Consider the following 15379-nt stretch of genomic DNA (forward strand, 5'->3'; position numbering starts at 1 on the left):
TATGCAAAAAATTATTAAATGAGATAAAAACTATTTAGACCATTTGGCACAGGCTTGGCAAAGAATACTCAATACTTTTATTACTGTTCCTAATTTTCCAAATTTAGTCTCAAATGGTTACAAAATTACATACGTGATCACGCGTGTATACGTAAACAAACGTACTGCATATACACTACTGTATTCTAATACTGGCATGTTACTATACTAATAAGCTTCATGTAATCAAAGGCGAGGTTAATTGTAATAGATGACCCATAAAAGAAAGCCACAAAGGCAAAAAAAAAAACTTTGAAAGGGGCACCTTATTACTGTAAGCTCTTGTCTCTGTTTAACAATTAAGAATATAATCGCTACTGGCCTAGTCTGAATTATAATGAATGGTGAGCTGATCCTGGAGAACTTGCTCCAAAAGAATAGTTAGACCTCAAGCACGTGGACAAGTGTACCCACCATGCAAATCTGATCACTTAAGTACCGATGTTGAAATCGTACAGAAATTCATCATGTCTTTTGATGGAAAACGCATTTTTCAAGTAAGTACAAAAAACTACACACACACACACATTATCATCATCATCATCTAATCTCAAAAGTCATCCAATCTAACTGCTATGGGCACTAAGGCCAGTTTATAAGTATTTCAATAGTCTCGGCCACGCGTCGTTTATTATGATGGAGAAGATGCAAAGGCAGTTCGCAGATCACAAGCTTCCTAGAGGGTACCCTTAAATACTGACAGTAACCGGAGGCCATCCAACAACACAGCAAGTCCCGTTCGGAGGTCCCCAGCTCGGCCGCGCTCCCCCGGCCCCGGCCACCGCCTCGGCCCACGCCAGGGCGTTCAGGCCGAGGGGGCGGGACGCGGTCGGGCCCGGGCAGTGCCCGTCCCGCTACTTCCCGTCCGCTCGAGCGGAGGCGCCGCGCCGCCCCGCACGCGACTCTAGATCCACGTGGACATCAAGCACGGCGACCAGGGCCCCCGCACGGCAAGCCGCGCCGCGCCGGCCCCGCGCTGACCTCCCCCGGCTGGGGTAGGGGCTGCGGGGCGCGCGGGCCGGGCCGGGCCGGGCCGGGCGGCGGCGACGCGAGGAGGGAAGGGCCCCCACTCCACTCACGCGCCCAGGCGGCCCCCGGGCCGTCGCTGAGTCTGCCGCGTACAAAAACTGAAAAGAGGAAAAAGACGGAAAGAAGGAGGGGGAAAAAAAAAAAAGACCTGGCTCCTCGTCTCATCCGGAAACCGACGGGCCGGCAGGAAATGACGAAGCCGAGGTCGTCCGGGTCCGCTCGGTAACCGGCTCCCGCGCCCAGCGCGACTCCGGGGAACAGCCCCGCGCGCGCGGCCGGCCTCGTGCGCTCCGGAGCCGTCGGCGTGAGTGCGGCCCCGCCCGCCGGCTCGCGTCACCGCCCCGCCCCGCGCCGCCCGGCTCCGCCGGCAGCGCGCGACCCGCGGCCAGGAACGGGGTGGGGCCCGGGGCGGCCGGCCGGCGGGGGAGACCCCCTGGCGGGAGGGTGACGGGCCGGGGCTGGGTGGGAGCCGCGGGCGGGCTGATGTCTACCGGTAGGACCGGGGGGATCCTCCACCTGTCTTCCCAGTTCGGAACCTCCCTGGGCCCCACCCCGTCCCTACCCGGGGCGTCGTGGGGACTCGGGGCTGCAGCTCTGCAGCTAGGGCAGGTGTGAGAGTAGGCCGGGCAGCTGGGGCCTGTTAAGCCCGCCGGATTCAGTTGTCTTCCAAGAAGAGATCTCTCAAGATTGGGGTGGTGGCTGAAAGAGTTCAGGTTTGGGCCTCAGAAGTGTGAGTTAGCCCGGCCCCTTTGTTCCCTAGCCCCTGCCGCCTTGGGCAAGTTCTGTCGCCTCTGGGGCCACCTGCGCTTCCTCTTCTGGGAAATGGAGCTGTAGTGCCTCCCAGCAAGGTTGTCTGGAAAACCACGCGAATATGACCCATCTAGGTTAGCTACCGTAGTCCTGTTAGCTTGTTCTTTTCTCCTTCACGAACCCAAACTTCCAGTGTTTCAGGGGCAAGAGAAAGAAAACCCTATTTATTATGCAAAGGATTTTGTTGTTAAGAACGGCCTAAGGATCCAATCTGGATTTGTATCAGAAAAGAACAAGGTTCTAACTGAGAGATTAAAAATAACATTACAGTCACGATGACAAGGGATGCTCAATTTTAGAACTGCCTAGACATGGTAGCAGGAACCCAAGTCAGGACTCTAAATTTAAAACAGGATATAGTCACATGAGAAAATCCAGAGGGGGGGGGGAGTTTTATTTTTCCATCTAAAAGTTTATCAACCTAAAAACAAACCCTAGTTGACATACTTTAGTAACTTTATCTGTAGAATATTCATGTTTACATGAGACTTATTTTTCCATCTTCCTGCTTGAAATAATTACATCATAGGAAAAAATGTCGGGAAAAAGGTCCATTTTCTCACAAGACCCCTGAATGACACTCTAAGCACAAGACTAGCTGTGTTGGTTATCTTGTTGAAATATTAACTTGCTAGAAATGGACCATTGTACTAACCCTTGAACATTTTACTTTAGACTCGAGGGCTGTATGCATTAACCATTCCACAAGTTTGTGTACACTTGCTTAGATTGTGGGAGGCTGGGAGGGGATGAGCAAAGTTCAGGCCACATGTGGGCCCTAGGTTTGCACTATGACCTTACCATTCTATGTTCTTGACAGTCATGATTGAAGATTGGGCAGGAAGGAAAAGGCTACCCTCTGCAAATCTTTCATAACTGATTTCCTAAAAATAACTCGAGTACATGTCCCTGGAACCATGGAATAGTGTCAATGCATACCAGTGATGTTGTATAATATGTGCTGTATAATTGTCATGGTAAAATTTTACCACTCTGGGACAACAGTAATTAGAAATCTTTCAAAATGTAATTAGAAGGTGACAAATTTATAGTAGGAGGAAATCAAGCCCTGGGTAGGAATCTACAGTTTACAGAGTGGCATATGAACAAAAATTTGCCAAAAGTTGAACTAAGAAAGTAGCCTGGTTCAGATCCACTCAGGCATTAGAAAAAAGATGGGAAACACTTTGGTAATGTGTCAACAAATGATACCTGCACAGTGTCCCTGTATCTGATGTCATTCTTTTGTCCTGTTTCTCTTCCTTTGTTAATATTTCTTGGAAAGGCACTGCTCTTGGTGCACAATTGTCTGAGCTTTCTGTAACATCTCAAACCATACTCTATTAAATTTTTTTCTTCCATTACTGGGGCTTGAACTCAGGGCCTGGGAGCTGTTCCTTATCTTTTTCACTAAGGACAGTTCTCTACCACTTGAGCTATGGCTCCACTTCTAGTTGCTTTTTGGTGGTAAGTTGGAAATAAGAATTTCATGGACTTTCTTGCCTTATCTGGCTTTGAACCACAATCCTCAGATCTCAGCCTCCTAAGTAGCTAGGGTTGCAGGTGTGAGCTACTGGTACCTGTCTTCTTTTGGTTTTGTTTGTTTTGTTATCAAACATAGTCATTGTTTTCAGATGTTTGGGGACCTACTATGCTAACTTAGAACAAAGTGATTGTCATGAGTAGCCATTTAACAAATTCCTGACAGGGCAAGGAAAATTTCTGTTGAAAAAAAAAATTCACTGTTGGTATCTGTTGAATATAAACAGTGTCCTTGTTTTTAAAAAAAATTAGCCAGGGAACAATAAAAATAGAACGTTAAATTATAAAATGTTTGTAAGTTCAACATTTAAATATTACTTAAACATTAGACTAGATCCAGTTTTAACATGTTGGCATCAGCAATGGTTGAAATTCCAGAAATCCTAAAGATAATTATAGTGTCTGCTCTTCAGAAGCCTCCACCTCTAAAATTGGCTGATTGCTGACTACAAATCATAATGAAGGGCAGAGAACCTCTAATTCAGTTTTAAACAGTAAGATCTAAACAGGTGAGTATACCACATACCCTTGCACCTTCCACTCTCAGAAAGTCAGTCTCTAGTCCAGAGGAATTGGGTCTAGCTAATGTTTAATATTTAGATGTTAAGTTTACAATTTTTAAAAAGTAATTTAAAGCACTTTTTATTGTTCATTCCCTGGCTTTTTTTTTTTTTCAAGATCAGTGTTTATATTCAACAAATGCTAATGTGTGTTTTAGAAAAGTACATCTTGCCGGGCGCTGGTGGCTCACGCCTGTAATCCTAGCTACTCAGGAGGCTGAGATCTGAGGATCGAGGTTCAAAGCCAGCCGGGGCAGGAGAGACCATGAGACTCTTATCTCCAATAAACCACCAGAAAACCAGAAGTGGAGCTGTAGCTCAAGTGGTAGAGCGTTCGCCTTGAGCTGAAGAGCTGAGGGACAGCGCCCAGGCCCAGAGTTCAAGCCCCACGACCGACAAAAAAAAAAAAAAAAGTACATCTTGCCATTGTTAGGCGTTTAAGTTAAATGGCTATTTGGTGACATTCACTTTATTCTAAATGAGCAGAGCAGGTCCTGGAAGATCTGACAAAGACATCAGGGGTCAAAAGAGGAAAACATGTCATCTAGCTTAGAGACTCTTGAAATTTAATTCATTTTATATTGGAACAAGTGAGAAGAAAGAAAAGTATATACTTACTAATTTAATATCTACATTAACAAACATTTGGGTGGCTTCCCAGATAGACTGAAAGGTATTTTAGTGGAAGAATTTCAGCAATGCCTTCATTGTTACAGGCAGGCTGGATGAAAATTACAAAACAGCTTTTTGGACATTCCAGATCCTTTACTTGGTATTTAAAAAAAAGTCTGTCTTGCTGGGCGCCGGTGGCTCATGCCTGTAATCCTAGCTACTCAGAAGGCTGAGATCTGAGGATCAAGATTCAAAGCCAGCCCAGACAGGAAAGTTCGTGAGACTCTTATCTCCAATAAACTGCTAGAAAACCGGAAGTGGTGGCTCTAGCGTAGAGCACTTGCCTTGAGCTGAAGAGCACATGGACCACCCAAGCCCAGAGTTCAAGCCCCACGACCGACAAAAAAGAAAGTTTGTCTTAGTCTAAGAAACAGTAGTACACTATCACCTATCATTTGTTCCATTGTTTTTATAGAGTATCTGAAGCAACCCTTTTGCCTTTCTTTCATATAGTAGGTCATATTACTTAGTTTTACCTTTTATGTCTAACAAAAGTGAGGTGCACTGCTTTGATGGAAAAATTTAATTAACGTCTCAAATACAAATAAATAATTATTCTTTTACTTGCTATTTGATACACTTGTGATTACCACTCAGCTTTCTATGGGAATGTTCAAAGAATGCACTTCCTTGAGAGAAGTCACAGCTGTATAAATAGCAAAAAGTAACTTTTTAATCCCATAGTTTTCTCCAGTTAAGTTTGGGACAGCAGGTCCAAACTAGATCCAGTCCAGGCTTACAGGGGTGTTGGAGGCATGTCGAAGAGCAGGGAGTGCCAGCTGCCTCTTCTTTTCCAGATTGCTGTCATGGGAGCCATGATGTCCTCTTCTAACATGTCAGACATATTTGAATCTCTGTTTTAAAGAATTTTTCTACTTTCATCTGGGTATTAGTTACAGTTTGGAAACTGTGCGATAATATTTTGACCTCCATCCTTTTAGCAACATTATCTTTTGTCACACATTTTAACCTTTCTGTAGAAACTGTAATGTTTCTAAGTAAGGGAAATGTGTTATGTCCCTTAATGACCAGACTGAAAATATTTCAGGCTCTGTGGGCAGTGAGGCAAACTGAAATTATTATGTAGGTACTTGGTATCATTTTCAGTATATCCACTTAAAGGGTGCAGAGGTAGGGGAACCCACTCAGTGTCAGAATACTTAGCATATGAGAGGTCCTGGGTTCCATCCCTAGCATCTACATCAATGATATGTGCCCATTTAGAAATGTGAAACCACTTTTGATTTGCAAGCCATACAGAAATACTTGGATATGGATATGTTTGCAAGCCCTCTTTTCTTTTCTTTCCTAGAAGCCTATGGCTGGAACTTACGGAGCAATGGGTGATGATGGTTCTATTGATTATACCGTTCATGAGGCCTGGAATGAAGCCACCAATGTGTACTTGATTGTAATCCTTGTTAGCTTTGGGCTCTTCATGTATGCTAAGAGGTAAATTTGCAAGTGTCTCAGAGTAGATAAGAAACTTGCAGTTTAAGAAGTTTGCAGGCTTTTAAAAAATTGTGCTTAATGCTAATAATAATTTCAGTAGAAATTTTGTTTCTGTTATGAAAGGGATTATATACTCTTGTCTCCTTGATCTGTTTGGCTTTTAAAACCCTTACTTTAAGAGATGAATATTAAGTCCAGAGATGGCACTGATTGGGAGGATCATGGCTCAAGACCAGGCAGGCAAACGGTTCAAGAAAGCCCCATCTCAATGAATAATGCTGGGCATAGTAATGTGTGTTTTTGATCCCAGTTACATGGGAGACTGTAGGTAGGAGGATGGTGGCCTGAAGCCACAAGGAAAAAAGACCCTATCCCCAAATAAAGGAGGATGTGCAGGGAGGTATAGGGTACCTGCCTACCAAATATGAGGCCAAACCCCAGTATTGCAAAAAGGAAGGCAAAAAGCTCTCAACAGAGCCAGCTGCTGTAAACCTCTTATCAGTTGGTTTGGGGTTTTTTGTTTGTTTTTAATTCTGGTCCTGGGGCTTGAACTTAGAGCCTGGTTGCTAACCTGGAGAATTTTCCCTCAAGGTTAGCACTCTACCACTTGAGCCATAACTCCACTTCTTGCTTTTTGGTAGTTAATGGGAGATAAAATTCTCATGGATTTTCTAATTTAAGTTTCCTTCTCCATCTTTCCTGGTTCCTTTCCCTAAATGTAGTAAGTAATAATGATGATATAATAATAATAATAATGAAAAATAAGAGAAGGGTGTACTTTAAGGAGGAAAATCATTTGGACTGACTTGTATCTGCTTATAGCCACACACTTCAGGGAGGCTCCTTCCAAGGTTAAAAAAAATAACTGTAGGCAGTTCAGAGCAATGAATGCTTCAGATATATATATAGGCCTGGGAATAGCTCGGAGCCCACACTGGGTCTCAGGTGCACGCAGTCACCACCATTCCTGGCCAGGTGGCTGTCCTTAAGCAGCCAGACAAGTGGCCACCTGGACTCTATAAACAATTGAGTAGGAGAAGTGCCACATGTCCTCCTTAGTCTGCTTGCAGGTAGCAGCTGTTTTCTAAAACAAGGCACCACCTCCCCACTTCGTGTTTTAAAAGCAGAGGCACACTCTTATTATTTAAAATGCTCCACTAAGACTAATTTAAGAAACACATTTATTCATAGATTTGCAAATTTAAGGCCTACTCACATTTAGGGTCTTTTCCAGCTGATTATTTTATCTTTATTTGGATAACATAAGAACAAGGGTAAATGAGATGTTTTGTTATTTATACATTTTTTCATAGAATGGCTTTTTAGGGGCAAATTACTTTTTATATTAATTGGATGTTTTTAGCATTTCTTCTCCTTAACAGCTCCAAAGCTTTATATGACAACCTGATAATTTTACTTAAAAAAAAGAATGCTTGAACCAAAAAAATAGCTCACAAAAGCAAAATGTAACATAAAGTGAACTTCTAAAATCTAGCTTCTGATTTCTGAGATTTCAAGAATATTACACACATTCAAACAAACCTCTTCTGCATTGTTTTAGGAATAAAAGAAAAATTATGAGGATATTCAGTGTGCCATCTTCAGAAGAGACTTTGTCAGAGCCCAACTTTTATGACACAATGAACAAAATTCGCTTACGCCAACAACTGGAAATGTATTCTATTTGTAAGTGTATTCTGTGCTTAACTATATACATAGCATATTTTAAATGGTCTCTGGGATTGACTCTAGTTAGCAAAAGATTATAAAAAATAGACATTTATAAAAGTTAGTGTCTTTTTTCCGAAGCTAAACACAATTTCAGCAAAGGCACTTTATCTTGGTGTATCATTGCACCCTTTGTGCAGGGCCGTTCCAAGACCTGAGATGTACCCCAGCAACATGTTCAGATGATTGTAGTCTTGCAAATTTTGCAAAAATTGAGATTTTTAACCATCAGTAAAGACTTTTCATCTCTTCCTATTCTAATTTTTCTTCATTTTCTTTTTCCCTCACATGAAGTGGTATTGAAGCCAAATTACTGCAAACCAAAGTCATATGGGAATGGCTTCCAGACAGGATATGTGACATCATTATGCAAAGCCAGAAGTCACATCTCAGTACCACTGTGCCTGCAGCACTGATCATTGCCAACACTAGCAAATGAGATGTGCAGAAGAAACAGTTTAGAACTTGTGGAGCTGCAAGGAATTACACATTTAAGCCATAGCTTTTTATGCCTCTATTTAAAAGAGTGTGGTGTGCTGTCCCTTGTGTTCTCTAAGTGAGGATACAAGTGAGCAAGATGTATATATACTAGCATACTACATCTGTAAAGTCAGGTGATCAAAACATCTTTCATTATCTACATCACTAAAAGTACTCTATGCAAACATAGAAGGAGGCACAGGACGATTCATACCAGTTTATTGACTTCTGTTGCTTTCATGGCCACCATTTGGAGTTTAGGGAGAAAAGATTGGTTAATTTTAAAGAAAAATGTCCACAGTAAAAACTTAAGTCTATGTGTTCACATGCATTCACATAAAAAGAAGCAAAACAAGACGAACAGCAAGATGTTACTAGCATATGTGTCAGGCCTAGTGGAACTTCAGTGAATGTAAGTGTATATAATGTACTGACAAGTACTCTTTATAAAGTGGTATATTTTCATATAATCCGCATTTTTCACCTCAATTATTTCTAATACCTAACACAATATAAATGCTATTTTAAATGGCTGCTCTACCATGTTGGGACTAACAAGAGAAAAGTTCAGTACAAATATTTTTTTTTTTTCAATTCATGGTTGAACCAATGAAAACTGAGGTCAGCTGTTCATATTTCAGTTAGTTAGTACCTTTCCTCTGCATAGATTGCACCCAAACGATTAGCAGTTGTGGTTCCTTTGGAGAGAAAATGAGGAGGGATGCTTGCTATAAGATACCCAGTGGGAGGCAAGACACTTCTCACTGCCTCCTCCCCTTTTGCGCCTTCTGCACTTGGCACAATATTCACGTGTCATCAGTGCAAAATAAGAAAACTTAGCATAATTTGTGGTAGTCTAAAGGCAGAAACAACACAAATATCTGTGCAGATGAATGGATAAATAAAATATAGTTCATACATATAATAGAATATTATTCAGTTTAAAAATAAATTAACCTGGAAGATGATAGGCTAAATGAAATAAGCCAGTTCAGATGGATAAAATACTGTATTATTTTACTTAGATGAGACAAAGCATAGAAACAGAAAGTAGAATAGTGGCTGTCTGGGCCAAGAAGGGAAACATGTAGGAAGTTCTTGTTTAGCAGGTACAGAGTTGAGTTTGGATGGATAGTAGTAGTATTTGCCTAGCAGTGTAAGTGTACTTACTGTTACAAACTCTATACCTAAAATGGTTAAAATTGGGCTGGGAAGGTGGCTCAGTGGTAGAGTGCTTGCCTTGCATGCATGAGGCCCTGGGTTCAATTCCTCAGCACCACATAAGCAGAAAAAGCTGGAAGTGGTGCTGTTGCTCAAGTACTAGAGCACTAGCCTTGAGCTGAAGAGCTGAGGGACAGTGCCCAGGCCCAGAGTTCAGGCCCCACAATCCACAAAAAAAAAAAACAAAACTAAAATGGTTAAGATGCCAGATTTTATGTATATTTAACAACAATAAAAATGCTTTAAAAGTTTAAGTATTTTTAATTGTATGGAGCCAAAAAGAAAATTAGAAGTAAAGGGCCAAAGACATGACTCAACTGGTAGATCACTCGCCCAGCAAGTACAGTGTCCTAGATTCAGTCTCCATTACTGCCCAGAAAAAGAAAATTACAAGCAAAGAATGAAGTTTTTTATTGATGCTATTCAAGATAGAAGTTCTCTGATGAAAGAGGTGACATTGATCAAGATTGTACTTATAAACTGACATGTTTAATTGAAACCCCTTTGTATAGCTACTTAAATAAGACAAAATCCCTCTTACCAGTAATATCTTCATGATATAAATAAACCCATTTTTGGTGAGAATAATGAAATTTATCAGAATTGCTGTTTGCAAGGTTTTTTTTTTCTTTTATTTACTATTGCTATAACAAATGACCACAAACTCATGGCTTAAAACAAGACAAATGCATCATCTATCATTTTCATGGTTAAAAGTCCTATAACAGTTTCCTTATAATTTCTCATAGCTTTTTTTCCTTTTCTTTTTTTGTCAGTCGTGGGGCTTGAACTCTGGGCTTGGGCGCTGTCCTTGCACTCTCTAGCTCAAGGCCAGCGCTCTACCCTACCGCTTGAACCACAGCACCACTTCCGGTTTTGTAGGGGGGTTGGGGAGGGGAGTAGAGATAAGACACTCGGGGACTTTCCCGCCCAGGCTGGCTTTGAACGGTGATTCTCAGATCTCAGCCTCCTGAGTAGCTAGGATTACAGGCTTGAGCCACCAACCCCTGGCTATTGTCTGTCTCATAGCTTTTAAATCTGCCTCCATGGGCTGGGAAGGTGGCTCAGTGGTAGAGCGCTTGCCTTGCATGCCTGAGGCCCTGGGTTCAATTCTTCAGCACCACATAAGCAAAAAGAAAAAAGCTGGAAGTGGCACTGTGGCTCAAGTGGTAGAGTGCTAGCCTTGAGCTGAATTGCTGAGGGACAGCACCCAGGCCCAGAGTTCAGGCCCCACGACTGGACGCTAAATAAATAAATAAATAAATAAAAATAAATCTGTCTCCATTCCCTGGTTATCTGATTCCTGAATCTTTGAAGTCAGGAGCATTGTGTCTTCTGTACTCACAGATTCCCCTCTCTGTGTAACTTTATAGCCAAGAAAGGGTCTCTGATTTCAGGAGTCAATGAAATCACTTTGAACTAAGTAATTCTGAGTAATCTCCCATCTCTAGTTTCTTATATCAACCATATCTTCAAGTGCCTATGAGAAGTGCTTTATAAGGTAACATAGTCACAAATTGTGGAGATTGTCTTGTGGACATGTTTGGTAGCCATTCTCATAAACAAGAATAAATGTTTGGATTTGCACATTTCAGTGAATGTGTAGTAGATCATTGTTGGGGTCCATGATATATTTTGTCCTGAGAAAGTCTGTCAGTTAAAGAGGAAATAGCAAACAAAAGGCTTTTTCTTAAAGAGAGCTTCCAGTTATGAGCTTTAAAGCCACAAAAACTCTTATCTAAGTACCATAAACAAGTACTAAGTCTTAGTTAGGTAAAACTTAAGGGAGGAGGCTGAAAGTATTAAAGCTAGCAGTTAAATGACATTATCAAAGATTTTTAACCTCTACATCCTCTTTAGTTTCAGGTTAAAATGGTTTTTCTTCAATAAGTTTCTTCAGAAAAGACAGAATTGGCCTGGTGCCAGTGGCTCACGCCTGTAATCCTAACTACTTAAGAGGCTGAGATCTGAGGATCATGGTTCAAAGCCAGCCCGGGCAGAAAAGTCCGTGAGACTCTTATCTCCAATAAAAACCACCAGAAAACTGGAAGTGGCACTGTGGTTCAAGTGGTAGAGCGCTTGCCTTGAACTGAAGAGCTGAGGGATAGCACCCAGGCCCAGAATTCAAGCCCCACGACCAACCAAAAAAAAAAGAAGAGACAGAATTGCATATTTTTTTTCTTAAGTTGATAATGATGACATTTATGTTGAATAATTCTATTGGGTATATAAATAAAAATATAGTCAAATTCCTATGGTTTGAGCAAAATCATTATTAACTTAAGGTGGAAATAAAGAATAAGAAACAAATAAATTAGAAAAAGTCAATTAATTAATGTTTACCCTATATTATATTTATTTTTAGGTGATAGGGAAGTATATCAGAAAAGAAATACGGCAAAGAAGCAGAGCAGGTGGCCATAGAAATACCCTATGTTTTAAAGTTCTGAGTAATACTGATACATGAATAACAATAAAGTGGACATGTGCAGTGCTGAGAATTAGATTATCCTCTAATGAGAGATAATGGGGGGTAATTAACTTCCTGTAAAGAAACAGAGCTGTAGCTAGGCTCTGGTGGCTCAAATTTATAATCCTAGCTACTTAGGAGGCTGAGATCAGGATTGTTGTTCAAAGCCAGCTCAGGCTGAAAAATCTGCATAACTCTTCATCTCCATTTAACACAAATAAAAAAGAAAGAAAGAAAAGAAAAGAAAAAGAAAAACAGAAATAGAGGTGTAGCTCAAATAGTGGAGCACCAACCTTGAGTGCAAAAAAAGCTAAGACAGTGTCCCAGCACTGATTTCAAGCCCCAGTACCAGCATTTATACACACACACACACACACACACACACACACACACACACACACACACACACGAGAATTGCTTAATTTTAAACTAATTATTTACTGAGAATCACGACTTCACTCTGATTTAATGAGTAACTAGGAATTATTTTGCAGTTTATTAATTTTATCTCTTTCTCTCTTCTTTTTTTCAATAGCAAGGAAGTATGATTATCAGCAGCCACAAAGCCAAGCTGACAGTGTGCAGCTGTCTTTGGAATAAATGAGCAGCAGAGAGAATTGTGAAGTTTTGCAGCAACATTCTCCCCATCCTTCTTTAATGAACCCATCATGTCTGCAATGAATTCTGTCCATATAAAGTCACTTTACTTGTGACTTTCCCACATTTTTTGTATTATGTGTTGCTTTTCAAATTGCTTTTTCCTGTCACTTGTTGCACAGTGCAAAAGGGCTCAGAAGGCCTGAACACAAACAGATCCTACATACTCAGGAAAGTGAGCATAACCAGAGAGGTTTTCCCTTGTGAGAATCAGTAAGAAACAAAACTTATTTCTGGAAGCAAGAATCCTGGAGCTTGTATCACCTTGATTAGAATGTTCTTGCAAAATTATAATCTAGTCATTGAAATAACTTCCTCTTAGATTATATTCTGTTTTTAAGTCAAAGTCAGTAACAGACTAATTGTGTCTTCTTACGATTAGTGACTTTTAAACTCCATTAATGATCATTGCTTTTATAGAACTTCTGTAGTACACTGTAGACCTGGTAGTGTATTGTACATCAGGAGGCACAGCATCTACCTTTCTATAACTGGGTTTCTCCCTTCATCATGTTCCCAGGAGGAGTTTTACTTTGTTTTACTTCAGTCCTGTCCCATCAGGAGTGGCTTCTCTAGGCTAGGCTGGGCCATGCTTTGGGCATAGGGGCCCCTTTGCCTTGGTGTTGGCCACTTGCTTTCTCAGTCATACCACTGTAGCTGTTTAGTGTTGCAGTCTAATTTCTTCTGCTTATTGAATAAGGAATTTTTTTTGGAAGACCCTCTTGTCTTACACCATTTTATATTGTGCAACAAAGTGTTTTTACCTAATTTTCCATATTTATCTAAAAGCTGGCTGAAAATAGTGGTTGGGAAGTTCTGCTATACATGTAACTCAAAGAATCTGTCTCTGAATTACAGCTACTCTTAATTTTAAAAGTTAGTCTTATTTCTAGTATTATTTCCTTTGTCTTTGTTTTGTTTTTGTTTCTGTTTTGTTTTTGAGACAGGGTCTTACTGTGTAGCCTACACTGGCCCCAAACTTGTGATTTTTCTGCCTCTGCTTCCAGAATGTTAGCATTACTGGCATGTGTCACCATGCCTATTCTTTTCTCATTTTTAATATGAAATTAAAATGCAATTTTTTATAAAAATTAAGTTTTAGACCAAACAAAATCATTCAGGGAAATTACATTTACTTTTAAAACATGTATATATCTATTTGTCTCTATCTCTCCACATATATATTACAAGATGCTTAATTGGACAAATGGCTAGAAGTAACAGAGTAACCTGGGGACAGTCTTAAACTTTTCTTTGTCTTAGGGGAACTCCCTAGTGTTTTCATGAGCAGAGAACTTAATGGAGAGCAGCAGTGTTTAGGTACACTGATGATGTACTGTCTGGACACATCATGAAACTGGCTATTTCAAATGATTTGTAAAAATAATGTATGTGAATAAATAGAAATCACAATGAAATCGATTGTTTTATTTGCATCTATTAGAAAGAGACTGATATAATTAAAAAGCGGAAGATGAGTGAACCACCAACCGTGGCAAGTGAGGAGATGAATTCCTCCTCATTTTTCCCTTAAAGTTAAATATGGGAATCACAACATCCCACTGGCAGGAACAGCAGCAAGTCCAACTTTGAAGTCTCTTCCCTGCTTCCACAGCTGAGCTGGGAGAAGGGTGGAAGCCCTGCAGTCACACTTCAAAGTGACACCAGCTGCCCCACCGAGGATTCCACAGAACTGTTTTCTTTGGAAGAAAAATGGAGTGACTAAGAAGCTAGTAATGAGCACTCCTGTTCTGTACCTTGTTTCTTCACCCTTCTTAAGATTCAGCTTATCTTAAGATAAGCACTGGTCAGACTCTGTGGGCTCCCAGCTCAAGTATGTTAGATGACTGCATAATTATCTGATGCCAGCCAGCTGTACCAAGGGAATAAATTAGCTTCCAAAGGGCACAGATGTTTGCCACGGGCCTCACACTGTCAGGTTGAGGTTTTTGCATAATTCATCTCAAATGCAGGCATAAGCAAAATTATGACATCAAGAAGTTTATGCATTCTGTAGAAATGAGATAAAATGATGCCAATAGTAACTTCAGGTATAGACAATAAGAATAAATTTAGGCTGGAAAATATCATTAAGAAGTGAAGGAACAAGAGTGTTGTATGGAGGCAATACTCCATGTAACATTCCATGGGTGGACACATAGACCTGGGCTAGTGAGGTGTCGCCTTCTTCCATGGGATATTCTGATCCAATAGAATCAGGATGGAAATAGGTACTAAACAGAAATAAAAGCATGTGGCTTACCTCTACCTTCTCTTCAAAATGGGACCATGTCATAAAGACTGGAACTTTTTTCCCTGCTTAATTCAAATCAAATTTACACAAGAGCATAAAGTGTGCCCTGTGAGGATTGGTCAGGCCTTGTGTGAGGATTTGCCACCAGCAATGAGTAGTGAGCTAGAACCAAGGTGCAGAACCCTGAAGAATACTGGAGCAGAGATGGAAACTTTCCTTGACTTCTAACTCCATGTAAGAATTCAGAATTGGATTCTATAATAACGTATTCCCTACCTTTATGTATACACAGTAAAAACCTAAAACCACTGTTCAAAGTAGTAACATTCTACCTTGAAGACAGAAGGGAAGATGAGAGAAGCAACGCATTGGCCAGGTGCATAAGACAGGTCATGTTATGCCATTGTTCACCTGCTTCATATTTAATGTTTATGGCTCCAGAGTTTCCAGTCTTCCAAACAGAAA

General features: G+C 40.7%; 2 protein-coding genes across 5 annotated transcripts in view; one reads left to right on the plus strand and one right to left on the minus strand.

Annotated features, from left to right (window-relative positions):
• Window positions 1–1294, minus strand: part of Slc20a2 (solute carrier family 20 member 2) — a 97796-nt gene extending 96502 nt beyond the window's left edge. The window contains exon 1 of the mRNA XM_042679407.1: window positions 1217–1294. The gene's annotated coding sequence lies outside the window, so the exon portion shown is untranslated. The remainder of the gene's footprint in view (window positions 1–1216) is intronic.
• Window positions 1267–14078, plus strand: Smim19 (small integral membrane protein 19). 4 transcript variants are annotated; one of them, XM_042679411.1, is made up of 5 exons: window positions 1267–1372; window positions 3834–3929; window positions 5965–6104; window positions 7666–7790; window positions 12539–14078. In XM_042679411.1, the coding sequence occupies exons 3-5, from the start codon at window positions 5971–5973 to the stop codon at window positions 12601–12603; spliced, it is 324 nt and encodes a 107-aa protein (XP_042535345.1). In that variant the 5' UTR covers window positions 1267–1372; window positions 3834–3929; window positions 5965–5970; the 3' UTR covers window positions 12604–14078. The 4 variants fall into 4 exon arrangements, with proteins under 4 accessions (XP_042535345.1, XP_042535346.1, XP_042535347.1 ...); XM_042679413.1 differs by lacking the exon at window positions 3834–3929 and adding an exon at window positions 1829–1952 and having other exon boundaries at window positions 1296–1372; XM_042679412.1 differs by lacking the exon at window positions 3834–3929 and having other exon boundaries at window positions 1274–1372.
• The last annotated feature ends 1301 nt before the right edge of the window (window positions 14079–15379 follow it).

The sequence above is a fragment of the Dipodomys spectabilis genome, unplaced genomic scaffold (genome assembly GCF_019054845.1).
Source record: "Dipodomys spectabilis isolate Male_0828 unplaced genomic scaffold, ASM1905484v1 ptg000052l, whole genome shotgun sequence".
NCBI classification, from domain to species: domain Eukaryota; kingdom Metazoa; phylum Chordata; class Mammalia; order Rodentia; family Heteromyidae; genus Dipodomys; species Dipodomys spectabilis.